Here is a 27,670-nt window from a genome sequence, read left to right as displayed (position 1 = left end):
TTAATAATGCTTTTGATTCTTTGTCTGCAATGCTCATGATAAACGTCACCAATAATGGAGAAGGAGACCTCATTGATTCTCTTGGCAGCTTTTACTATCGTCTGTAAGGTTTTTCAGTCTGATGCCCTTAGTACCACACCATGATGCAGCTAACCAGGACATTCTCCTTAGAGCCCCTGCAGAAAGTTGTTAGAATGGGATGGAGAGCTTGCACACCCTCAGTGTCTCCTCAGAAAGTGTAGTTGCTGCTGTGCCTTCTTACTAGTGAGGAAGTGCTGCGAGTCCAGGTTAGATCAACTGTTGTGTACACACCAAAGAACTTTGTGTTCTTCACTCTTTCCGTGGCGGAGATGTTTTCTTTTTTTTTGAAAAATATACTTAATTCAGAAATATTACAAAATAAAATGATTACAAAAACCATTCGTTGACTGAGTTCTTATTCACTAAATAAAGTTATCTACAATAAATCATACATTGACCCTCAGTCCTTATTCAAAATAAAGATGTTAACAAAAAAATCATTCGTTGACACTCAAACCTTAGTCAAGAATAAAACTTATTTACAATAAAACCAGATGTTGACTCTCATTCTTTACACATTTCCAGCCACTCCTGTGGCACTATGTTGATTTATCTATCCACACCGCTGATGAGGGGTATACGCCTCCCCACCCGACCCCTCGCAATCCCAAGGGTGACTGACCTTAAACTGTGGCCCTTCCCCAACGGGCCTTCCCGGTGGCTGCACCAAGCTTGAGCTCATCCCTCGGCACGTATTCCTGCAGACGAGAATGTGCCAGCTGGCAGCATTCAGCCACGGACATCTCCATGTGCTGGTAGACCATCAAGTCTTGGGCTGACCAAAGTGTGTCCTACACTGAGTTGATGATCTGCCAGCAGCGCCAGATGTTTGTCTCCGTGTGTGTCCCTGGGAACAGCCCGTACATCAGGGAGTTCTCGGTTATGCAGCTGCTGGGCATGAATCTCGACTCCGTCCCTTCCATCCTCCTCCACACCTTCTCCGATGTTGATGTGCAATGGAGAGTTGTTGACACATGCCAATCGTCTCTTTTGTCTTTTTCATGTTGAGACCCAGGTTGCTGTTCTTGCACCATTTGTGAAGCCTCTCTACTTCCTCTCTGTATCCTGACTCATCATTGTTGATGAGGCCAACCTTTGTTGTATCATCAGTGAACTTGATGATGCTGTTTGAGCTGGATCTGGCTGTGCAGTCATAAGTCAGCAGGTGAAAGGCAGTGGACTGAGGACACAACCCTGGAGGACATCAGTGCTCAGTGTGATTGAGCTTGAGATGTTGGCTGCCAGCTTGGACTGATTGGGTCTTTCCACTGTAGACGAACTGGAAAGAGTCCAATGTAGCTGGAGGATGGGAATTTATGCAATCCATCTACCAGACGTTCAAAGCACTTTATGATTGTTGAAGTCAGTGCCACTGGCCAATACTCATTTAGGCCAGTTAACATTGCTCTCTTAGGCACTGGAATGACAGTGGCTGCCTTGAAGCCTGCAGGAACATGGGACATTTTTAGGAAGATATTAAAGATGTCTGTAAAGACTTGTGTTAGCAGGGCTGCACTTGACCGGGTATGTTGCCTGGCCCTGTAGCTTTACATAGGTTTACCCTGTCTGGGGTCCCCCTCAACTCAGCTGCAGCCAAACAGGCTGCCTGTTCTTCAGGAAGAGAAGTGGCTTTCCTCAATATCACACCATTCAGTTGGTCAAATTGTGCATAGAAAGCATTCAGCCTATCAGGAAGGGACAATTACTGTCATGGGGTGGACGTATACCTTACCGCATGCGCTGTGTGTCCCTGGTGTTACAAAGGTGACTGTGGATTTTTTTGTGCATACTAATGTTTTCCTTCCTGATGGCATGGGAGACCATGGCTCTTGCTGATCTTAGAGCTGTCGTGTCCTGTCCCCTGATCTGAAAACAGCGTCCTGATCCCTAAGCAGTGCACATACCTCTTCAGTCAGCCATGGTTACTAGTTTGCCCTGACAGCGTAGTGCTCAATGTCCTCAATGTACTTTCCAATATAGTCAATCACTGATCCCAATGTTTATCAATATTGATGTGATAATCATAGGTATTTGCCTCCCTGAATATGCTCCAGTCTGTGCTTTCAAAACAGTCCTGCCGCGCTGATGTGGCACCTTCTGGCCAGATCCTGATCTCCTTGTGAACTGGTTTGACATGTTTAACCAGTGGTCTGTGTGCAGGGATTAGCAAAACCGATATTTGGTCTAAGTATTCAAGGTGAGTGTGGGTGATAGTCTTGTAGGCTCCATGAATGTTGGTATAAACTGTGTCTAATATATTTCCCCCTGTGGTGAACTATGTGCCTGTCAGGACACGCCCCTGCTGACTGCTCCTGTGGCTCCTCCCACAGGCCCCTGTATAAAGGAGATCTGCGGCCTGACGCTCGGCCTCAGTCTCCAAGACATTGTATGATAGACACTCACTCCTGGTTCCTTCTTCCAGTCAATAAAAGCCGATATCTCGCCTTACGTCTCAGTGTGAGTTATTGATGGTGCATCACCCCCACTGGTTGAGAAGTTGACATGTTGGTAGAATTTTGGCAGGACTGTTTTTAAGTTGGCATGATTGAAGTCACCAGTAACAATGAAGAAGGTGTCAAGGTGAGCAGCTTTGAGGTTGCATAGAGTTCCTGCAGCACCTCCCCAGCACTAGCATGTGGGGTGGCGGATGGGCCTGCACTTCACCATTAAAAGCTCTATCTGCGGTGAGCAGTGGGCTGTTATTACCAAGCCATTCACTGCACCAGTCCTTATTGATGTAGACACACAGACCTCCTCCACAGGACTTGCCGGATTGCAACAATTCTGCCCCCCTGAAAGGAGGTTAGCCCATCTAGCTGGATGGCCAAGTCTGGAATGGTGTCTTGAAACCAGGTTTCTGTTAGGACGAGTGGGCAACAGTCCCTCCTCTCCCAGTGGTTCAGACGCAGACAAAAGCAAAGCAATTGGCTCTCCAGCCTTGGCACTGTTACCCTGGGTTACCTGGCATGAAAGTGGGGCTCAACACAAGTGTTTTGGAGGCTGCTTAAACACGCCAGTCTTTGACCTTGTGGCCAAATTTCACTTCTTCCTGACTACTTAGATGTAGCTATGTAGTTAGGCAGGAGCTTTGCAGGAAAAGAGAACACATTCCAGATGCTTTTGCACTATAAAACAGCACAGCACTTAATAAACCTTGTTTCAATTACAGTCTTTGGCTGGGCTAAATGGGGGCATGATATACACTTGAAAAATGGGTCAGACTTCAGCAGGGTATGGAACACTTTCGAGGTGTGTTTGGATTAACCCGGTACACTGCTTGTTAAACAAATCAAGTGTGACTGAGCATAGATTTTATTGTTCTTTAATTACTCGTTAATGGTTGATTCCTTAAAGCTATATTTTTGATTTTAAAAGACAAAAGATTTTGATTTTAAAATGTATTTTTTTAGTATTATTTAATTTCAAATAGAAAGACTTGTATTTCTATAACACCACACACAAAATGCTGGTGGAACACAGCAGGCCAGGCAGCATCTATAAGGAGAAGCACTGTTGACGTTTCGGGCTGAGACCCTTCATTAGGACTAACTGAAGGGAAAGAACCTAAGAGTTTTGAAAGTAGTGGGGGGAGGGGGAAATGCAAAATGATAGGAGAAGACCGGAGGGGGTGGGATGAAGCTAAGACTGGAAAGGTGATTGGTGAAAGTGATACAGAGCTGGAGAAGGGAAAGGATCATGGGACAGGCCTTGGGAGAAAGAATGGGGAGGGGGAAGCACCAGAGGGAGATGGAGAATAGGCAAAGAGATGGGCAGAGAGAGAGAGAGAGAGAGAGAGAGAGAGAGAGGGGAAAAAAAACAACTAAATATGTCAGGGATGGGTAAGAATGGGAGGATGGGCATTAACGGAAGGTAGAGAAGTCAATGTCCATGCCGTCATGATCGCATCTCTCAAACGCATCTCTCCCATTTTCTGCACATCTGCCCTCACCCCATCTGCCCACCACCCCACTCAGGATAGGGTTCCCCTTGTCCTCACCTACCACCCCACCAGCCTTCGGATCGAACTTATAATTCTCCGTAACTTCCGCCACCTCCCACGGGATCCCACTACCAAGCACATCTTTCCCTCCCCCCCCTTTCTGCTTTCCGCAGGGATCGCTCCCTACGCGACTCCCTTGTCCACTCGTTTCCCCCCATCCCTTCCCACCGATCTCCTTCCTGGCACTTATCTTTGTAAACGGAACAAATGCTACACCTGCCCTTACACTTCCTCCCTCACCACCATTCAGGGCCCCAGACAGTCCTTCCAGGTGAGGCGACACTTCACCTGTGAGTCGGCTGGTGTGGTATACTGTGTCCGGTGCTCCCAGTGTGGCCTTTTATATATTGGTGAGACCCGACGCAGACTAGGAGACTGTTTCGCTGAACACCTACGCTCTGTCCGCCAGAGAAAGCAGGATCTCCCAGTGGCCACACATTTTAATTCCACGTCCCATTCCCACTCTGATATGTCTATCCATGGCCTCCTTTACTGTCAAGATGAAGTCACACTCAGGTTGGAGGAACAACCCCTTATATACCAACCTGATGGCATGAATATTGACTTCTCTAACTTCCGTTAATGCCCCTCCTCCCCTTCTTACCCCATCCCTGACATATTTAGTTGTTTTCTCCCCCATCTCTCTCTGTTCATCACTCTGCCTGTTCTCCATCTCCCTCTGGTGCTCCCCCCCCTTTCTTTCTCCCAAGGCCTCCTGTCCAATGATCCTTTCCCTTCTCCAGCTCTGTATCACTTTCACCAATATCCTTTACAGCTCTTAGCTTCACCCCACCCCCTCCGGTCTTCTCCTATCATTTTGCATTTCTCCCTCCCCCCACTACTTTCAAATCTCTTAGTATCTTTCCTTTCGGTTAGTCCTGACGAAGGGTCTCGGCCCGAAACGTCGACAGTGCTTCTCCCTATAGATGCTGCCTGGCCTGCTGTGTTCCACCAGCATTTTGTGTGTGTTGTTGTTTGAATTTCCAGCATCTGCAGATTTCCTCGTGTTTGCTATTTCTATAACACATCTGTGTTTGTGACATATACCAAAAGCTTTACAGCTAATTAAATACTTTGAAATGAAATCCCAATTGTAATGTGAGAGAAATGGGGGCATTTTGAACAGAGCAATGTTCACAAACAGTGAAATGGTAAATATCCCAATACTATACTTTGGGAATGTTGGTTGAGGGTTAAATATTACCTTGGGTTCTGGGGACAACTATTTTGGTAGACATCCATAGTATCAAAGACATCTTTAAGGAGTGGTGCCTCAAAAAGGCGTCCTCCATCATTTAGGACCCTCACCACCCAGGACGTGCATTCTTTTCTCTGTCACCACCCTTAGGGAGATGCAAAAGTCTAAAGGCACACATTCAGTGATTCAGGAACAGTTTCTTTCCCTCTGTCATCCAATTTCTGATTGGACTTTGAAACCATGAACACTAACTCACTACTTTTTGCTTTATTTCTATTTTTGCACTTCTTATTTAACAATTTGATATACGTATTCTGTGGATACTTACTGTAATTCACAGTTTTTTTCTCATTAACACATTGCATTGTATTGCTGCTACAAATTTAATGAATCTGACAACATATGCAGGTGATATTAAAAAGATCTCTGAAATGCACCCAAGAGAGCAGATTGTTGAACATTGAAATTCAATTTAATTGAATTTGAAAAAAGTTTCAAATTGGTTTAACATTCTATTTTGAAAGAAGACACTTCAGCCAGTGCAGTACTCCCTCAGTGCTGCACAGAACTATCACCAAGATTTTGGTGCTGATGTCTTTGGAGGGGAGCTTAAATCTACACCTCTTTGACTCAGAGCTGGGAGAGCTACCCACTGACCTGGAAGTGGGTCAGTGCCTGATTCGCTTTTGAGGCAGATCCGGTCTTTGTTCACGTCAACTGGTGAGGCAATGTCATTGGTTGACACACAGTTCCATCACGGCACTGCTCTAGAGCCTTTTGCATGCATCTCAAAAGCTGTTCATATCTGCAACACACTCATGCATCCTCATAAATTTATTAAGCAACAAAATGCCAATGGTGAGAACGAGGAATGGGAATAACCTATCATGTTGCATTAGGTTTTTCATACAAAAGTAGGATCAAGGGACTGCTGGAGTAAGTTAAGATATGAAACACCATCTGCTAGAAGTAGTCCTAGAGTAAAGCAGCATGGAAATAGATCTTCTGGCCCAACTCAGCCACCTGGTACCCAACATCTGCCTGCTTTTAGCTTCTTGGAAGTTCCTTATCTGCTCAAATTTCTTACTACACAACGTCTTGTCATGTTTGAGTAGAATAATCAAAATTTTCAGCTTGTAACAGAGCATGACAGAAAGTGATGGCCTGTTCACCTTGTTTCTGACTGTACCCCACCAGCTGCCTTATGTGGTATTTGATGCCACAGTTTTGGGTAATGTGTTGTGTGCCATGACACGTTGCTATTCCTGCTTATGACAATACACTTTGCCATCTTCCTGGAAGGCAAGAAAATTGTCACAGGCAGGCTACTGCCTTGCCTGCTTTGCTTGTGTTGCTGATTTCTTGCAAATCCATTGCTTGTGGATTACTTTCTCAAATCTATTAGTGTATTTGATCTAAGTTGAAAATTGAACATTTTGGGGTTCATCTGACAGTGTTTGGCTTTTATTACCCTTGTCAATCCCACTGGGCATTCATATCCTCATTTTATTTGCAGTAAAATATGAGTTCTTAGTCTTCCTTTGACGAACTGTCAAACTAATTAAGTTGTTGGTGCTTCAAGATGAAACCCTGCTTTATTTTAATCAGAAATATCAACAATTCCTGTCTTCCCACAGATGCTGCATGACTCAATGAGCTCTTCCAGCAAATAATTTGTTGCTCCAAATTCCAGCAGGTACATCTTTTTGTCTCTCAGCAAGTATTTGTATTTCTTAAATGCCTTTCAAATTGGAAAGTATGCCAGTCAAATTCACAGAGACCTTATGAGACAATTTTTGATAAATAGTACCAAGATATTAGGACAGGAACCAAAAGAAGGTGAGAGGAGAGGGTTGGTGGGGATGGGGAAGGTCAATTCTTATGAACATCTTTAGAGAGTTAGGCTAATAGCACCAGCACTTGCCTTAGAGTTGACAGAGGTTGCAAAGTGGAAGGCCATCCAGAAAGTTATTGAGGAAAGTTGATTTGAGACATTGGAAAACCATGCAGTAACACTGAGCTTAAGGTTTAGGAGAGGGTCTACAGCAAGGGTTTCCAACTTGGGGTCCACGGATCCCTCGGTTAATGGTGGGGGTCCATGGCATAAACAATGGACCCTAGACCCCAGGATGAAGTTACAAAGCGCTTGGTAAAAGAAAGGTTTGCAGAAATGTGGAACTCTTTCCTTAAAATTAGGGGATGCTGACTCACTTAAAACTTTCAGTGACATATTATTTCTATGCAAATTTATAAAATGGGTATAATCAACTGCACCATAAATTTAGATTAGCTGATAGAATGGTGGACAATGTTTGGGTGGGGGGGATGGTGAGGAGGAAAGTGAATGCTTTCTTCCTGTATAACTCCTCCTGTAATTCTCCCGATTTCTGTACCATCCCTCTATCTTCAACAATGGATGACTCAGGCATCTGAACTCATTGCAGTGGAGTTAGTTCATTATTGTGAAATCTAACTGAAAAATGTATGGAGATATGACTTCCTGAGAGGGGAGATGAATCACTGAATTAACCACAGAAATATTGAGGGAAGCACCAGGCATCCATATGGAACTGAAGCTGGAAGAAAAATATAGAAAATCCAAGATAGGAAGAATTCTGGAAAGTAGGTGGTGAAAAGAAAGCAAGCTGTAGTGTTAATTATATAATCATGAACTCGTTTTACAAAATAAATTGCTCTTTGAGGCCGAGAGGTAAGAAAGGCTGTTGAATTTCCTGTTTCACAATTGGCGTATGGTACCCTCAAACGAAGGAGACATTTATTCAGCCCCAACAATAGGCTTCAGCCCCAACTTCAAAGCACGTGCTATAGGACCACTGTCAAAGCAGCTAGCTTGTGACCTCTCCGGGTGAGCTAAGGATGACACTCTCCTTCCATGGATTTCTTCCCCAAATGGAAAGTGGATTCAGTCTTCACAGACTACTTAAAGCAAGTAGGTATTATTCCAGCAGTTAGTATTTCTACCACCATTGGCGGAGTAACTTACTGACAAATTTCACTCTTAGAGCATCCCCAGTTTGTCTTCAGTCAAAGTTTAAGATGAAAATGAAATGCAGATCTGCGAGGAACCAGGATAAATACAGCAATTTCCACTAATATGAAAAGGATGCAAAGCAAAAGAGTTGCAAGGTACAACATTATTATAGTTTGACTACCTGGGACTTAACTATTTCAGTAGGAGAAAAGAGAGAAAGGCAGAATTGTATTTTTACTGTATATCTTCCCTTTCACAGCCCTGGAACACCCTGAAGAGGCGGAGGCAATAAATTATTTTTGAAATGTAGCCTCAATTGTAATGAAGATGTGCTAAGGACCAAATCAACTAGTAGAGTTGAGTAAGAAATAATTATTGTTTGGGATTTCAGGAGAGCTCCCCATTCCACGAAATGTGCATAGTGCTATTGACAGTATGGTCTATGGTCTATGGGGCAGCATAATGGTTAATGCTGCTAGCTCACAGCTTCAGAGATCCTGACCTTGGCTGCTACGAGGAGTTTGCATGTTCTCTCTGTGACCTCATGAGTTTCCTCTTGGGGCTCACGTGTCAAGGACACACTGATTAGCTTGTAAATTGGCAGGTGTAGATCATCCCTTTACAGAGGTGGAAGTTGCTGTGGATTAATGGGTAAAATGAAATTAGTGGAGTCAAGTCTTTGATGGTCAGCGTGGATGAGGTGGGCTGAAGGACTTGTCTCTGTGTTGTGAAAATCAAAGAAAACTGCAGACGCTGAAAATCTAAAACAAAAACAAAAATGTGCTGGAAACACTCAGCAGAGCAGGCTTCAGCTGCGGGAATAGCAAGAGTCAGTGCTTCGGTTAAACGACCCTTTGAGAGACTGAAAAGGAGACAAGAGAAGCTGGTAGGGTGAGTGAGAGTGTATGTCTCTGTTCTATTGTCTATGTTTGACTCTGTAACTGCTCCTATTCACTCATTGACCAGATAACTTTGCTTATCCCCATGGCCACCTTGATTTTACATGATACCACCCTCTACCTTTCCTGTGGTTAGCACAACGCTTTACAGTACCAGCGACCCAGGTTCAATTCCCATTGCTGCCCTTAAGGAGTTTGTACATACTGTCCATGACCCCAAGGGGTTTCCTCCGGGTGCTCCAGTTTCCTCCCACAGTCAAAAGTTATACTGGTTGGTAGTTTAATTGGTAATTTGTAAGTTGTCCCATGATTAGGCTGGGAATAAGTTGGAGGAATGCTGGGTGGCCCGGCTCAAAGGGCTGGAAGGGCCTATTTTGTGTTGTATCTCAATAAATAAATAGCTTCATTTGGCTCATTTTGAAAAAGGGTATCTAACGTGAAAAGTTAACTCTGTTCCTCTTCCCACAGATGCAGACTGACCTGCCAGTATTTTCAGTGTTTTCTCTGCTTCTGTGTTTTATGGCTCTGTGACTGAAACTCATTGGCTTGGTTTAACATTTCATCTGACCCACAGCGCCCTTAGTGCCAGACTCCCCACACACTGAACTAGATGCCTGCCCCAGTAACATTCTCCGGTCTCTGGAATGACTTTCAAGCACCTGATCTCCTGATTGACAACTGGACAATGATTTATTACCTCCTCTTTTTGGAACACTAATCTGGTTTGAGCAAAATCATTCCCTGTTGGGATCTAGGAGCCTCTGCTGGAAAGTTGTATGGATTGGAAATAGCACTGTTAATGTACTGGGATTGGACTGTAATGCCCCTGCCATTTCTAGTTTGTTCAAGGCTCAGTATCGAACACTGATACTTACAGAGACAGCAGTAATCACCCTATCAGGCTATAGCACTCTTAGCTTGGAATTGTTGGGGCGGGGGAGTAAGGGTGGGGTGGGTGTCACCTGTTTTAGAATATTTCTGCTTGTGGAGACATCCATTTAAAAAAAAGAAAATAAAATGGGTAACATCATTGGAATTACAACCGACCAGGAGAGTCTGCACCGGGTTCTCTTACCACATGCTTAGAGGATTGACAGGAAAGTGTAATAAGGGAATGATTGTGTGGTTTTAAAGCAAGACCATTGAGGGCCTGGTATGGTTTATATTAAATAGTTGTTATCACACAGTCTGCTGTCCAGACATGTTGTACAAAACCTACTCCAGCAGGAAACATGTCTGAGTGGCTGTTACTGCTGGGAATGCAGCCAATCCCTGTCCAATCAGTAACCCATTCACCACAGTACTTCTCCACTTCAGGAGTTTAACACATCAAGCCTCTTACTGCTGCAGTCCTGCTGTATCATTTTAAACTGGATTGTCAATGTTATAAATCCAGACATGGGTATTATATGCTTTTTTATGGTGTCTGGGGAAGATGGTATTCAACCATAAGTAGTCAGCTGTGGGTCAATAAATTTTATCTCTGCGTGATTCCTGCCTTACTCCAGATACTTCAGTACAAAAGGTAGGCTGGGATGGCAATGCAGAATCTAGGGATGGCTCTGTTACTGACATCTAGATAGGATGACCTATTGACCTCTCATGAGGCACAAAATATAACTCAAGCTGTGGAGTATTCCATGATGTTATGGCCAACATTTATCCACCATCAACATGACTTTGGGCAAGAGATTTAAAAGGAATCTGAGGGAGATCATGCAGAGTATTGAGTACCTGGATCATACTACAGGAGAGAGTGGTGGAAGCAGAGGTTATGACAGTATTTAAGAAATGTCTAGATGGACATTTATATCTCCTAGGCATAGAAGCCTGAAGACCAAATGCTGGAAGGTGGGATTAATATGGACAAATCCACATGATGGGCCAAATGGCTTGTTTCCATTCTGTAGAGTGATCAGTCAAGTCACGTATGATGTTCCTAGGGGGTTGTCTCTTCAGGTAGCTGTGGTGTCCAATCTGGGATCCACATATTCTAAACCCTGCCCCCTTCCCAATTGCTGATTGCCATAGGACTTATTCCAGGACATTAGTGTGGACTCCATTAATGGAGAATGCCTGTGCGTGACTTTGCTTAACGTGGGGAGGTTGATGCACAGGCAACCATCACATGGTTGTGGTCGTGGTTGGGGTTCAGAGGACGACTGGGGACCCTTCCTCTGCCTTTGCTGTTGTGATGTGTCATTATCACTCACCAGCTCTACTGTTGAGGTCGTGGTTGGATCGCACTTTGTCTGGAACTTCTTCCTTGACCTTAATCGCCTTGGGGCCAGAGGTTTTTGTGGACCTGGGTGACTTCTTCAAGCTCATCCGTGAAACAGTTTAAATCTGTTCTTGTGTCTTTTTTTTCCTTTTCAAGGTGGCTGGGGTCCTGTTGGAGTCCATGATCAACAGATTTATGTTCTTCATGGATGGTGGGTAATTGCTGTTCGGAACTCACTAAGCGGCCTGCATTTTGGATCTCAAGGGCAGTTTGGAAGATGAGTGCCTTCTGGGTCTGGCCCTTTGGATGTCCCGATTCCTCACTGATGTTGCTGACTGAAGCTTTGCAGGAGATCAAAACATCGAAACAGCGGATGTGGCTGCCAGAGGCCTTTACACTCGTGATTGCTCTCTCTCTCTCTCTCTCTCTATGGGGAAAGACAGTCTTCTGATCCTTGTGTTGGGGAGCTCGAAGTAAGTGACCCTGCTTACTGTAACATTCAAACAGCGAGCAGTTGCCACCCCTCTTGCAGTGACAGGAGCGATATCTCTCTCTCCCTCGTTAGTGACAGAGGGCCTGCTGAGACGTTGAAGAGTGGGATGGACAGTAGTTTCTGATGGTCTACAGATCATGGTCTCTGGGGGCTTGCTATTGCTTGGTGGGTTGTTGGTGGGGGTACTGATGCTTTTTGCTGGAACAAGTGGGGGGAGGATTGATGCTTTGCCACTGTTTGTGCATGGGAGGGGGCAGGGGGCTTTGGGATTCCAACATTTTTCTTTGGGTTTTTTTTTCTCTCTGTTTCGTGGATGTCTGCAAAGAGTAAGGATTTCAGGTTATTTACTGTATGAATTCTGTGATATTAAATTGAACCACTGAACCATTTGGTGACCCTACCAGGAACCAAGATCAGACACTCAGAAGACTCTCCACCATGATAAGGTGACGACCCTCAGAGATGCTATGCTGTATGACTATGCTGTAGCCCACCTAACAGTAGTAGTGAGGTTGGGGATGGCATTAAACAGGAAATTAGAAATGCGTGCAATAAAGGAACAGTAGTTATAATGGGTGACTTCAATCTACACATCGATTGGGTGAACCAAATTGGTAAGGGTGCTGAGGAAGAGGATTTCTTGGAATGTATGTGGGATGGTTTTCTGAACCAACTAGAGAGCAGGCCATTCTAGATTGGGTATTGAGCAATGAGGAAGGGTTAGTTAGCAATCTTGTCGTGAGAGGCCCCTTGGGTAAGAGTAACCATAACATGGTGGAATTCTTCATTAAGATGGAGAGTGACATAGTTAATTCAGAAACAAAGGTTCTGAACCTACAGAAGGGTAACTTTGAAGGTATGAGACGTGAATTAGCTAAGATAGACTGGCAAATGATACTTAAAGGGTTGATGGTGGATATGCAAAGGCAAGCATTTAAAGATCGCATGGATGAACTAAAACAATTATTCATCCCAGTTTGGCAAAAGAATAAACCAGGGAAGGTAGTGCATCCGTGGCTGACAAGGGAAATTAGGGATAGTATCAAATCCAAAGAAGAAACATATAAATTAGCAAAAAAAAGCGGCACACCTGAGGACTGGGAGAAATTCAGAGACCAGCAGAGGAGAACAAAGGGCTTAATTAGGAAAGGGAAAAAAGATTATGAGAGAAAGCTAGCAGAGAACATAAAAACTGACTGTAAAAGCTTTTATAGATACGTGAAAAGAAAAAGATTGGTCCAGACAAATGTAGGTCCTTTACAGTCAGAAACAGGTGAATTGATCATAGGGAACAAAGACATGGCAGACCAATTGAATAACTACTTTGGTTCTGTCTTCACTAAGGAGGACATAAATAATCTTCCAGAAATAGTAGGGGACCGAGGGTCTAGTGAGATGGAGGAACTGAGGGAAATACATGTTAGTAGGGAAGTGGTGTTAGGTAAATTGAAGGGATTAAAGGCAGATAAATCCCCAGGGCCAGATGGTCTGTATCCCAGAGTGCTTAAGGGAGTAGCCCAAGAAATAATGGATGCATTAGTGATAATTTTTCAAAACTCCTTAAATTCTGCATTAGTTCCTGAGGATTGGAGGGCGGCTAATGTAACCCCACTTTTTAAAAAAGGAGGGAGAGAGAAACCGGGGAATTATAGACCGGTTAGTCTGACATCGGTGGTGGGGAAAATGCTAGAGTCGGTTATCAAAGATGTGATAACAGCACATTTGGAAAGAGGTGAAATCATCGGACAAAGTCAGCATGGATTTGTGAAAGGAAAATCATGTCTGACGAATCTTATAGAATTTTTTGAAGATGTAACTAGTAGAGTGGATAGGGGAGAGCCAGTGGATGTGGTATATTTAGATTTTCAAAAGGCTTTTGACAAGGTTCCACTCAGGAGATTAGTGCGCAACCTTAAAGCACACAGTATTGGGGGTATGGTATTGATGTGGATAGCGAATTGGTTAGCAGACAGGAAGCAAAGAGTGGGAGTAAACGGGACCTTTTCAGAATGGCAGGCGGTGACTAATGGGGTACCGCAAGGCTCAGTGCTGGGACCCCAGTTGTTTACAATATATATTAATGATTTAGACGAGGGAATTAAATGCAGCATCTCCAAGTTTGCGGACGACACGAAGCTGGGCGGCGGTGTTAACTGTGAGGAGGATGCTAAGAGGATGCAGGGTGACTTGGATAGGTTAGGTGAGTGGGCAAATTCATGGCAGATGCAATTTAATGTGGTTAAATGTGAGGTTATCCACTTTGGTTGCAAGAACAGGAAAGCAGATTATTATCTGAACGGTGGCCGATTAGGAAAAGGGGAGATGCAACGAGACCTGGGTGTCATCGTACACCAGTCATTGAAGGTGGGCATGCAGGTACAGCAGGCAGTGAAAAAGGCAAATGGTATGTTGGCATTCATAGCAAAAGGATTTGAGTACAGGAGCAGGGAAGTTCTACTGCAGTTGTGCAAGGCCTTGGTGAGACCGCACCTAGAATATTGTGTGCAGTTTTGGTCCCCTAATCTGAGGAAAGACATTCTTGCCATAGAGGGAGTACAGAGAAGGTTCACCAGATTGATTCCTGGGATGGCAGGACTTTCATATGAAGAAAGACTGGATCGACTAGGCTTATACTCACTGGAATTTAGAAGATTGAGGGGGGATCTTATTGGAACGTATAAAATTCTAAAGGGATCAGGCTAGATGCAGGAAGATTGTTTCCGATGTTGGGGAAGTCCAGAACGAGGGGTCACAGTTTAAGGATAAAGGGGAAGCCTTTTAGGACCGAGATGAGGAAAAACTTCTTCATACAGAGAGTGGTGAATCTGTGGACTTCTCTGCCACAGGAAACAGTTGAGGCTGGTTCATTGGCTATATTTAAGAGGAAGTTAGATATGGCCCTTGTGGCTAAAGGGATCAGTGGGTATGGAGAGAAAGCAGGCACAGGGTTCTGAGTTGGATGATCAGCCATGATCATACTGAATGGCGGTGCAGGTTTGAAGGGCCGAATGGCCTACTCCTGCACCTACTTTCTCTGTTTCTATGACTGAAACATAACTTGGCATTCTCTTCTTGCGACCCTTGATAGCTTGCTTGGAGCAAATTACTTGCTGCTTTTGTGATGTTACAACTGTGAATTTACATCAGACCTGTGGAAGATGCTTTGCTTTGATGATTATGGTTGTGTGCTCACTGAGTGCAGAATGGCTGAGACACTTCTCTGTAGAAACACACAAAAATGCCAGCGGAGCTCAGCAAGTCAGGCAGCATCTATGGAAAAGACTAAACAGTCAACATTTCAGGTTGAGATCCTTCATCGGCACTGAGAAGGAAGGGGAACACACCAGAATAAAAAGGTTGGGGAGGGGGTAAGGGGAAGGAGACTAGCTGGAAAGTGAAATGTGAAGCCAGGGGTGGGAAAGGTGAAGGGCTAAAGAAGAAGGAATCTGATAGGAGAGGAGAGTATACCATAGAAGAAAAGCAAGGAGGAGGGGACCCAGGGGTAAGTGATAGGCAGATGAGATGAGGTAAAGGTCAAAGTGGGGAATAGTAGAAGATGAGGGGAGGGGGAGGAAAACAATTTTTTTTTAACCTGAAGGAGAAATTACTATTCATGACATCAGGTTGGAGTCTACCCAGACGGAATATAAGGTGTTGCTCCTCCACTCTGCGGGTGGCCTTATCTTGTCACAAGAGGAGGCCATGGACTGACAATGTCGGAATGGCAATGGGAATTGTAATTAAAATGTTTGGCCCCCCAGGAAGTTACACTTGTGACGGATGGAGCTGAGGAGCTCGATAAAGTGGTCCCCCAATTTATGACAGGCCTCACCGGTGTAGAGGAGGCTGCATTGGGAGCACTGGACACAATAGACAGCCCCAGCAGATATGCAGGTGAAGTGTTGCCTCACATGAAAGGACCGTCGGGGGCCCTGAATGGAGGTGAGGGAGGAGGTGAATGGACAGGTGTAGCACTTAGGCCACTTGCAGGGATAAGTTCCGGCAGGGAGATTAGAGAGAGACTATCTGTCTTTGTAGTGTTCTTGCTCGGCGTGTTAAGATAACGCTGAGCTAAACACCGAGTTAAACCTTTGTCAATGATGACAGGATCCCAGTTAGATTAACTGTTAACTGTTCACTCTTCCACATTAACGTATGGTGAAAACTGTTGATAAAACAATACAAGCTTTGTACAGCATTTGTTTCCTTCTTGATATTACAATTACATCGTAAATACTTGTAAAAGTAAAACTACAACAACTACATTACATTAAAGTGCAGCATACAGTCAGAATCTACCTACGCCATTGACTGCTTTAAATACACTTCAACGCAAACTATCCGCAACTCTTTAACTAACGAAAACATAAACATTATCGACCGTCGTTACTTTTAACAGGATTGGCGTTAACATTTTAATTCAACGTATCGATTATCTCATAACTCACAGCGTTGCTTTCACAATGTTCCTGGTGCGTAGAGAGAAAACATTGCTGCTGCTTACTGCACTCGCACATGTCTCGACCCCCACCTTCCCGTTTCTCCAAACCAGTATTTTCCCACAGGACGCGGCGAAACCGGATGTGAAGTCATCGCATGCCGCGATATCTCACAATGAATTTACTTTAAACAATCCTAACTTTAACTAGTACGCTAACAAACGAATTACTAAGTGAAAATATTATAAACTAAATAACTGCCTTAAAGGCAACACAGTCTTTATGGTAGACAGAAAAAAAGCATTCCAAATTATGCAGGGGACCAAAGAGCTTATCAGAGTGAGGAACACAGAGTACTTAATTTTAGTATAATAAATACTTGGGAAACTAATTAGAGTAAAAGTTGGCAAATGCTCTGTTGGCTACATAGGGTTTTAAAAGAGCTTGCTTCAGATATAATGGAGGGATTGATGTAAGATCATAAAATTCCTGATGAATTTGGAAGTAGCAAATGGAACACTGAATATTACCTGAAAATACAGGCCTGTTCGTCTCATGTCTGTTCCCAGAAAATTCTGGCGTCTAGTATCTGAATAAATAGGTCACCAGGAAAAGTTTAGAAGAGGGATATGGATGAAACGTGAGCAAGTGGGATTAGCTCATTTGACAAGTTGGCCCTGTTGCCCTGCTGTATTATTCTAGGACACTATGACTTTATTGACCATAAGGCAAATGAGCAGAATTGGGCCATTGGGCCCATTGAGTTGCTCTACCATTTCATCATAGCTGATCCATTTCCCTCTCAGCCCCAATCTCCCTGTTACCTTTCATACCCTGAAAGATGAAGAATCTATCAGCCTCTGCCTTAAATACACCCAATGACCCGGACTGCGCAGCTGCCTAAGGCAATGAATTCCACAGATTCTCCACCTTCTGGCTAAAGAAATTCCTCCTCAACTCTGTTCTAAATGGACGTGCCTATATTCTGAGGCTCTACCCTCTGGTCCTAGACTCCCTCACCACAGGAAATACCTTCTTAATTCCATCACGTACAGGCCCAGAGCCTTTAATCACCATTTATATGATAATTTTTCATTCCTGGAATCATTCTCATGAATCTCCTCTGAAATATCTCCAATGTCAGCACATCCTTTCTTAGATAAGAGGCCCAAACTGCTCACAATACTCCAAGTGAGGCCTCATCAGTGCCTTCCAAAGCCTCAGCATTACCTCCTTTCTTTTATTCTTGGCCTCTTGAAATGAATGCTAACATCACATTTGCCTTCATCACCATTGACTCAACCTGCAAATTAACCTTTAGGTAATCCTGCATGAGGACTCCCAAGTCCATTTACAGCTTGATTTTTTGAATTTTCTCTCCATTTAGAAAATAGTCTATCCTTTTCTTCTTCTACCAAAGTGCGTGACCACACAATTCCCAACACTGTATTCCATTTGCCACTTCTTTTCCCATTCTCCTAATTTGTCCAAGTCCTTCTGCCGCCTTCCAGCTTCCTCAGCACTACCTGTCCCTTCACCCATCTTCATATCACCTGCAAACTTCCCCGCAAAGCTGTCAATTCAGACAGACAGACAGACAAACTTTATTGATCCCGAGAGAAATCAGGTTTCGTTACAGCCGCACCAACCAAGAATAGTGTAGAAATATAGCAATAGAAAACCATAAATAATTAAATAATAATAAGTTAATCGTGCCAAGTGGAAATAAGTCCAGGACCAGCCTCCAAATCATTGACATATGATGTAAAAAGAAGCAGTCCCAGTACTGACACCTGTGGAGCATCTCAAATCACCAGTAGTCAACCAGAGAAGGTTACCTTCATTCCCACTCTTTGCCTCCTGCCTATCAGCCAATGCTCTATCTATGTCAGTATCATTCCTGTAAAACAGGTTCTTGTCAAACAGCCTCATCAATGGCACCTTGTCAAAGGCCTAAAAATCCAAGCACACAACATGCACTGATTCTCCTCTGTTAACCTTCCTTGTTATTTGCTCAATTAGACATTTGGACACTTGAATTAAGCAGAGTATCATTATTCATCAGAAAAAATATATTTGATAAAACTATTAGAAGTTTGTGAGGATGAATCTTGAAACTCAATAAATGAATGCCTGTGATCATGATATATTTAGATTTTCAAAGGCTGTTTGACAAGTTGTCACATAAAATGTTACTCAAGATAAAGGCTCATGGTATGAAGGGTAACAAATGAGTGTGAAAAGAGGTTGGTTCACTAAGAAAACAGAATAATGCATCAAATTTAAGTTAGACACTTACAATGTGGAATGTTTCAAGAACTAGTGCATGGATCCCATCTATTTCTGATCTACGTAGAGTCATAGAGAAGTACAGCACAGAAACAGGCCCTTTGGCCCATCTAGTCCTACTCCCAAAATGCTGGTGGAAAGCAGCAGGGGAGGCAGCATCTGTAGGGAGAAGTGCTGTCGACGTTTCGGGCTGAGACCTTTCGTCAGGACTAACTGAAAGGAAAGATAGTAAGAGATTTGAAAGTAGGAGGGGGAGGGGGAAATGCGAAATGATAGGAGAAGACAGGAGGGGGTGGGGTGAAGCTGAGAGCCAGACAGGTGATTGGCAAACGGGATACAGAGCTAGAGAAGGGAAAGGATCATGGAACTGGAGGCCTAGGGAGAAAGAAAGGGGGAGGGGAGCACCAGAGGGAGATGGAGAACAGGCAGAGAGAGAAAAAAAACCTAAATATATCAGGGATGGGGTAAGAAGGGGAGGAGGGGCATTAACGGAAGTTAGAGAAGTCAATGTTCATGCCATCAGGTTGGAGGCTACCCAGCCGGTATATAAGATGTTGTTCCTCCAACCTGAGTGTGGCTTCATTTTGACAATAGAGGAGGCCATGGATAGACATATCAGAAAGGGAATGGGACGTGGAATTAACATGTGTGGCCACTGGGAGATCCTGCTTTTTCTGGCAGACCGAGCATAGGTGTTCAGCGAAACTGTCTCCCAGTCTGCGTCAGGTCTCACCAATATATGAAAGGCCAAACCAGGAGCACCGGATGCTGTATACCACACCAGCCGACTCAAAGGTGAAGTGTTGCCTCACCTGGAAGGACTGTCTGGGGCCCTGAATTGTGGTGAGGGAGGAAGTGTAAGGGCAGGTGTAGCACTTGTTCCGCTTGCAAGGATAAGTGCCAGGAGGGAGATTGGTGGGAAGGGATGGGGGGGGGGGGGTGATGAATGGACAAGGGAGTCACATAGGGAGCGATCCCTGCGGAAAGCAGAAAGGGGGGGGAGGGAAAGATGTGTTTGGTAGTGGGATCCTGTTGGAGGTGGCGTAAGTTACAGAGAATTATACGTTCGATCCGAAGGCTGGTGGGGTGGTAGGTAAGGACAAGGGGAACGCGATCCCAAGTGGGGTGGTGGGCAGATGGGGTGACGTTAGATGTGCGGGACATGGGAGAGATGCGCTTGAGAACAGAGTTGATGGTGGAAGAAGGGAAGCCCCTTTGTTTAAAAATGGAAGACATCTCCTTTGTCTTAGAATGAAAAGCCTCATCCTGAGAGCAGATGCGGCGGAGACGGAGGAATTGTGAGAAGGGGATAGCATTTTTGCAAGCGACAGGGTGGGAAGAGGAACAGTCCAGTCCTCCGCACCAATCCCAACCTCACTATAAAACCCGCTGATAAGAGGGGAGCTGTTGTTGTCTGGCGTACTGACCTCTACCTGGCCGAGGCACAGCGACAACTCTCTGATACCTACTCTTATTTACCCCTTAATCATGACCCCACTATGGAGCACCAGGCCACTTTCTCCTATACCATCACCAACCTTATCAGCTCTGGGGATCTCCCATCCACTGCCACCAACCTCATAATTCCCACATCCCGCAGTTCCCATTTCTACCTCCTACACAAGATCCACAAACCTGCCTGTTCAGATAAACCTGTTGTTTCAGCTTGCTCCTGCCCCACTGAACTCATTTCTGCATACCTTGATGCTGTTTTATCCCCCTTGTTCAATCCCTTCCCACCTATGTTCATGAGACTTCTCATGCTTTGAATTTTTTCAATGATTTTAAGTTCCCTGGCTCCCACCGCCTTATATTTCACCATGGACATTGAGTCCCTATATACCTCCATCCCCCACCAGGAAGGGCTCAAAGCTCTCCGCTTCTTTTTGGATTCCAGACCTAACCAATTCCCCTCTACCACCACTCTCCTCCGTCTAGCTGAATTAGTTCTTACTCTCAATAATTTCACTTTTGGCTCCTCCCACTTCCTCCAAACCGAAGGTGTAGCCATGGGCACCCACATGGGTCCCAGTTATGCCTGCCTTTTTGTTGGCTTTGTGGAACAGTCCATGTTCCAAGCCTATATGGGTATCCGTCCCCCTCTTTTCTTTCACTACATCGATGACTGCCTCCTGCACACATGCTGAACTCGTTGACTTCATTAACTTTGCCTCCAACTTTCACCCTGCCCTCAAATTTACCTGGTCCATTTTCGACACTTCCCTCCCCTTTCTTGGTCTTTCTGTCTCCATCTCTGGAGATGGCTTATCTACTGATATCTACTTTGAGCCTACAGACTCTCACAGCTACCTGGACTGTTTCTCTTCCCACCCTGTCTCTTGCAAAAATGCTATCCCCTTCTCACAATTCCTCTGTCTCCGCCGCATCTGCTCTCAGGATGAGGCTTTTCATTCTAGGACGAAGGAGATGTCTTCCATTTTTAAACAAAGGGGCTTCTCTTCTTCCACCATCAACTCTGCTCTCAAGCGCATCTCTCCCATGTCCCGCATATCTGCCCTCACCCCATCTGCCCACCACCCCACTCGGGATCGCGTTCCCCTTGTCCTTACCAACAACCCAACAGCCCCCGGATCCAACATGTAATTCTCCATAACTTCCGCCACCTCCAACGGGATCCCACTATCAAACACATCTTTCCCTCCCCCCCCCTTCTGCTTTCCACAGGGATTGCTTCCTACGCGACTCCCTTGTCCACTCGACCCCCCCCATCCCTTCCCACCGATCTCCCTCCTGGCACTTATCCTTGTAAGCGGAACAAGTGCTACACCTGTCCTTACACTTCCTCCCTCACCACCATTCAGGGCCCCAGACAGTCCTTCCAGGTGAGGCGACACTTCACCTGTGAGTCGGCTGTTGTGGTATACAGCGTCCGGTGCTCCCGGTGTGGCCTTTCATATATTGGTGAGACCTGTCGCAGACTGGGAGACAGTTTCGCTGAACACCCACGCTCTGTCTGCCAGAGAAAGCAGGATCTCCCAGTGGCCACACATGTTAATTCCACGTCCCATTCCCATTCTGATATGCCTATCCATGGCCTCCTCTACTGTCAAGATGAAGCCACACTCAGGTTGGAGGAACAACATCTTATATACCGGCTGGGTAGCCTCCAACCTGATGGCATGAACATTGACTTCTCTAACTTCCGTTAATGCCCCTCCCCTTCTTACCCCATCCCTGATATATTTAGGTTTTTTTTTTCTCTCTCTGCCTGTTCTCCATCTCCCTCTGGTGCTCCCCTCCCCCTTTCTTTCTCCCTAGGCCTCCCGTCCCATGATCTTTTCCCTTCTCCAGCTCTGTATCACTTTCGCCAATCACCTTTCCAGCTCTCAGCTTCACCCCACCCCCTCCGGTCTTCTCCTATCATTTTGCATTTCCCCCTCCCCTCACTACTTTCAAATCTCCTACTATCTTTCCTTTCGGTTAGTCTTGATGAAGGGTTTCGGCCCGAAACGTCGACAGCGCTTCTCCCTACAGATGCTGCCTGACCTGTTCCACCAGCATTTTGTGTGTGTTTTTGCTTGAATTTCCAGCATTTGCAGATTTCCTCGTGTAGTCCTACTCCCATTGACCTGCACCGGAAGTAACCCTTCCATCCATGTATCTGTTCAAACTTCTCTTAAATGTTGAAATCAAGCTCACATGCACCACTTCTGTTGGCAGCTCATTCTGCACTCTCATGGTCCTCTGAGTGTAGAAGCTTTCCCTCATATTCCCCTCAAACTTTTCACCTTTCACCCTTAACCCACGACCTCTGATTACAGTCACACCTGACCTCAGAGGAAAAAACCTGCTTGCATTACCCTATCTATACCCCTCATAATTTTGTATAGCTCTATCAAATCTTTTCTCAGTCTACCACGTTATAAGGAATACAGTCCAAACCTATTCAATCTTTCCTTGTAACTCAGGTCCTCCAGACCAAGCAACATCCTTGTAAGTTTTTTCTGCACTCTTTCAACCTTATTTACATCTTTCCTGTAGACAGGTGACCAAAACTGTACACAATACTCCAAATTAGGCCTCACCAATGTCTTATACAACTTCAAGATAACATCCCATCTTCTGTACCCAGTACATTGATACATTGATTTATGAAGGCCAGTGTGCCAAAAGCTTCTTTACGACTTAACTGTGACACCACTTTCAACAAATTATGGGCCTGTATTCCCAGGTCCCTTTGTTCTACTGCACTCATAGTGCCCTAGCCATTCACTGTGTAAGTCCTACCTATAACTTAAAGTGAAGAGACTGATTATAATGCATTTTTACTTGGGATTGATATTGTGTTCCTGTGCTGTTTTGTTTTCTGTCTAAGTATCTGATATTTCAAAGCATGGGAATTGCCAGTTAGTAAAATCAATGTTAGGTGGGGGACATGCAGCATGCTTGAAAAGGGAAGAAGCTTTGAAGGTTGTATAGCTAAAATCGGCAATGGAGACGAGGGAAGGGGAGTTGAAGGCAATGGGGAGCATTTAAAATGGGAACAGGTCAACAAATACATTGTAAGTCCATCTGAGATATTGGATCACTTATTATCTCCCTAAAACTGTTTGACTTTCTGGGTAGGTCACTCAGTTTTGGCTCTCCTCTTCTCTCTAAATGCCACCATTAAACCACTGACCTCTCCTGGTAACCCCAGTTTCACCCTACCACAGACACTCCCTTTATTCCACCTACTCCTCTCCCCACCTCAGCAATTTAAAGATGACTTTTTTCTTTCTCTCTTTTCCAGTTCTGAGTAAGTGCCTGAAATAGTAACCCACTTTCTCTTTCCACACATGCATTCTGGCCTGCTGCATTTTTCAAGCAGCTTTAATTTTCATTTATGGTTTCCAGAATCTGCAGTAACAATAAAATAGGAAGGCTGATGGTCACAAAAATTAACACAATTACTGTGATCAGCTTGGGAGAGGGATTGCATGAAACTGTGTAGAATGGGACAATATTTTCTCAAATTTAGTTGAATGAATGCTGATTATTGAAGTGTACACAACAATCTGGTTGGTTGATGTTAACAGATAGGTTCACAAACAAGAGAAAATCTGCAGATGCTGGAAATCCAAAACAACACACACAAAATTCTGGAAGAACTCAGCAGGTCGGGCAGCATGAACTCTGGTCGTGCTGTCTGATCATCAGCAGTTTCACATTTAGTTTTAGATGCAAGGAAAATCTTAACACTTTAGAGGTTTCTACCCCAGAAGGCTGTGAGGCTTACATGTTGATAATATTCAAGGCCGAGAGCAGAAAAGTTTTGGAATGAAAGCATGTGGGGATTGAACAGTGAAGGTGAATGGAGGTAGTTCTGAACTTGTTGAATAATAGAGCAGACTTTAAAGCCTATTGCACCTATATTTTAATGTTCACTGTATTTCTCAAAAGTTTACTGAAGAAATTTACTGCTGGAAGCTGGACTACATGACCAACTGTCTCATTGATTGGACTTGCTGGTCATTCTTAGATTTATACCCGTAACCATTTGGGCTTCTTTCAGGAGCTTCGGTTTCCTCTCACATTTCAAAAGTGTATGGGCTGGGGTCAGCAAATTACGGGTCTGCTATGTTGGCTCAGGAAGTGTGGTGACACTTGCCAGCAGCCCCTAGTACACAATGAGCCAAATGATGCTTTCACAGAATGTTTCAACGTTTTGATGTCCATGTGACAAATAAAGCTTCCCACTCCCAAATCTTTACGTCTTGATATCCAGACGTATTCCTTTGGCAATGTCCTGTGGAGCAGAGTAGCAACACAACACACATGTATGACACCCATTTATTCTCCCAGCATCTCCCCTAGTCCCTCTGATGTCATGATATTGTCACAATTCAGACACCCAAGTCAGGATAAATAGAAATTCGGACCAACAAAAAAATCGAGAAAGCCAAAGCCACAAATTCTGTTCCCTAGTCACCTACTCTGCCTGTCTCCTTGGCGACTGCCTGAGACTGTTTGCAACTTCGCATTAGACTTGACTCTGAGGTGAGTTTATATCTGTATATTCACAATGTCAATAAAATGGTCTATTTCCACCTGTGTGGTATTACCCAACTCTACAATGACTTAGCTCATCTGTTGGTGAAATTCTCATTCAGCTCGTTCTTATTTCCAGACCTGCCTGTTCTAGTAAACTGAAGGCCGTGATCCCACCTTCCAAGCTCCAAAAAGATAAGAACATTCACAATTCTCTTGTGCATGTCCTAGCACATAATGTACCATCATGATTTCTGAATAGTTGGATAATGGATGTTCACTGTATGTCAGCATGTAACAGTAATAAACTACCAATTTATTAGAATCTTATTTTAGTTAGCATTGGAAGTCAACTTAAGTGAAAGTGTTATTTTTGGATTAGATTAACTATTATTCAATCATGTTGATTGGCTCCATCAGGCTCCCACTTCAATTGTCAAAGTCAAAGTCGTATTGTCATATGCACAAGAGTATATATGAAAAGGTGTAATGAGATAATTAACTTGCTGCAACATCACAAAGCATTATGTAAGCAGTATTCACACAAAAGCATAAATTATACAGAATTTTTACAAGAAGGAACAGAATTAGACCAAAAGAAAGCATAGCCCATTGTAGTGCAAGGAGATTCAAATGGTCATAGTGTTGTTATGCTGGGGCAGTGATCAGAGTTGTGCTGATTGGTTCAAGAACTGAATGGTTCTTGAAGATTCATACTGTTAGAAATGCAGAAGTATCACACACAGGTAGACTTCCGTGACCGATGCTGTCTGGAATTAGAGCACAGCATTAACAAACAGCAGTGATTCCCCATCAGTGCTCCACGATGTTGAGTCAAAGTAACTGAGAAGTGCTTGGATATTATGTTTATAATTGATTTATCTTGCATTACATCAGGGAAAGCAAAATAGCAGCTGCCTCCTCACCTCCTTCCACTGCACATATAGTGGTGGCTAGAATGGATGTGTCATTAGCATTGCAACAGGGTAGAGGGCTAGAGGTAAGGGTAGGCCCTGGCTGGGACAGCCATATGCAGTTTCAGCTCCAGAGATTTCAGAAAAGCACTATGGTAGGACAAAGGTGGTTTGGCATGCACGACAAACTGTGTAGGTCCTCCCTAGTGGTCTGAGCAAAGAAGTTAGAAGACAAAGAGCCGTGGCATTGGATAGCATGGAAATAGGCCCTTCAGCCAACTACATCTATGCTAATCATTACGACTATCTACAGTATGACAATCCTACTGGCATTCATTCCATATTTCCTCTAGGCCTTGTCCATTCAAGTTCCTATCAAAATGTCTCTTATGGTGTTCCTGTTCCTGGCAGCTCATTCCAGATGCCAAATGCTTTTCATGTGAAAAATTTCCCTCTTAGATCCCCTTTTGACCTTCTCCTTAAAATGATGTCTTAGACACGCCTAACATGGGAAACTGACTCTTTCTACCTTTCTATGTCTCTCAAAATGTTATATAACTTCCTTCATTCAGTGGGGGGGACGAAAAGGGCAAGCCTTATCCAATTCTCAGCTCTTCAGTCTGACACATATCAGCAGAGAGCCTAGCTTGGAATGATGGGAATTGCATTTATGGGCCCAGTCTAATGGACAATTTCTCAGTTTTTTATTGCAACCAAGTCAAAAACCATCCATGGTAAACATGGAAACAAAGTGGAAGTTCAGACTTCTGGCATGCAAGTTTAGGTTGCCACATTCATGATGCTGAGTACCACAGTTCAAAGCATTTTTTGAAGTTATTCCAACAATTTACAAGGATTAATCCTCTGGGGAAATGGGAGTGGCTCCTCAGAACAGGGTTGTCTGTCCTTGCTGAAAATGATGGCATTTATGATCACATCACTGGTACTCTTCTAGTCTCATTGCCTGTCAGTCAATTCATCCAAATGACTGGCACAATCATGTGACCTGAGGCGAGGCCACATGAGCTCACAGGTCTGTGACTTTTTTTACTACCTTCAATAAGCTTTAGTGCAGCTAGTGAACCTCGTAGGAGACAGAAGGGGATATCTAAACGAAAGGTAGGAATAATAGATTGTGGAGCTTACAGTCATACTTTGGGGCCTGATGTGTATGATTTTGAAAGATAATTTGATTTTCCATTGAAAATGAGGATGATCAGTAGTAGAATGAGAAACGCGGTGAAGGGGGCCACAGTAGCGCAACGGTTAGCAAAACATTTTACAGCACCAGGGATCCAGGTTCAATTCCTATCACTGTCTGTAATTCCCACAGTAAGTTGTGGGCCTGGTACGCTTGTGCCAGAAACATGGCTATGCTCGTGGTCTGCTCCCAGCATGCTCTCAGACAGCAAATTTCACTATCTTTCAATACTTCAATGGACGTGTGACAAATAAAACTAATCTTTACGAAATTAGGAGAAATGTATTTATTTTTATTTGCTAATCAGATGTGGACCATTGCAGGTCAGCATTCAGTGATAATCCCAAGGAGCTGACTGTGAGCCACCTCATAGTCCAACTCTTTGACTGTTGCAGTGAATGTTCTCTCATGATTCTGTAATGCACAAGATTTTGGAATTTGACCTGGGGAACAGAGAGGTAAGTGTACAATTCATTTCCAAGTCAGGCTGGCATTTCCCTTGGAGGTGAACTTGTGGATGCTGGTGTGCCCACTCAACTGTTCCCTTTATCCTATAGGGGTGTGAATCATGCCATCACAGAATGATAGAGGGTTTATGACACAGAACGATCGATAATCTTGTCTGAAACATCAGAGATAAAGTGTAGACCTAATAGAAGTTTATAAAATTATGAAGACATTGATAAGGGAGACAGTCAGAATCTTTATCCCAGGAATGAAATATTGAATACTAGATGGCATAGAATTAAGGCAAGAGAGGGAAGTTCTTTTACACAGAGAGTGGTGGGTATCTGGAACACACTGCCAGGGGTGGTGGTGGAGAAAGATACAATAGTTGTTTTTAGATAGGTGCAGAAGCATGAGGGAATGGAGCAAAATTGATCATGTGCAGGCAGAAGGGACTAGTTTAAGTTGGCATCAGACTTTTTACCGGTAACATAGGTGGGAGTGT

At 44.1% G+C, this 27,670-nt stretch overlaps 1 protein-coding gene across 1 annotated transcript in view; it reads left to right on the top strand.

Moving 5' to 3' along the window:
* The first annotated feature begins 2,622 nt into the window (after nucleotides 1-2,622).
* The window catches only part of si:ch211-267e7.3 (ADAMTS-like protein 2), a 196,333-nt gene continuing 171,285 nt past the window's right edge, over nucleotides 2,623-27,670 (top strand). The window contains exons 1-2 of the mRNA XM_059983535.1: nucleotides 2,623-2,661; nucleotides 15,646-15,826. Of these exons, the coding sequence (XP_059839518.1) occupies nucleotides 2,623-2,661; nucleotides 15,646-15,826 (220 nt within the window). The remainder of the gene's footprint in view (nucleotides 2,662-15,645; nucleotides 15,827-27,670) is intronic.

This window comes from Hypanus sabinus, chromosome 11 (genome assembly GCF_030144855.1).
Source record: "Hypanus sabinus isolate sHypSab1 chromosome 11, sHypSab1.hap1, whole genome shotgun sequence".
Lineage (NCBI taxonomy): Eukaryota > Metazoa > Chordata > Chondrichthyes > Myliobatiformes > Dasyatidae > Hypanus > Hypanus sabinus.
Note: the sequence above shows the minus strand (reverse complement) of the source record. Positions and strands in the feature narration are given on the sequence as shown.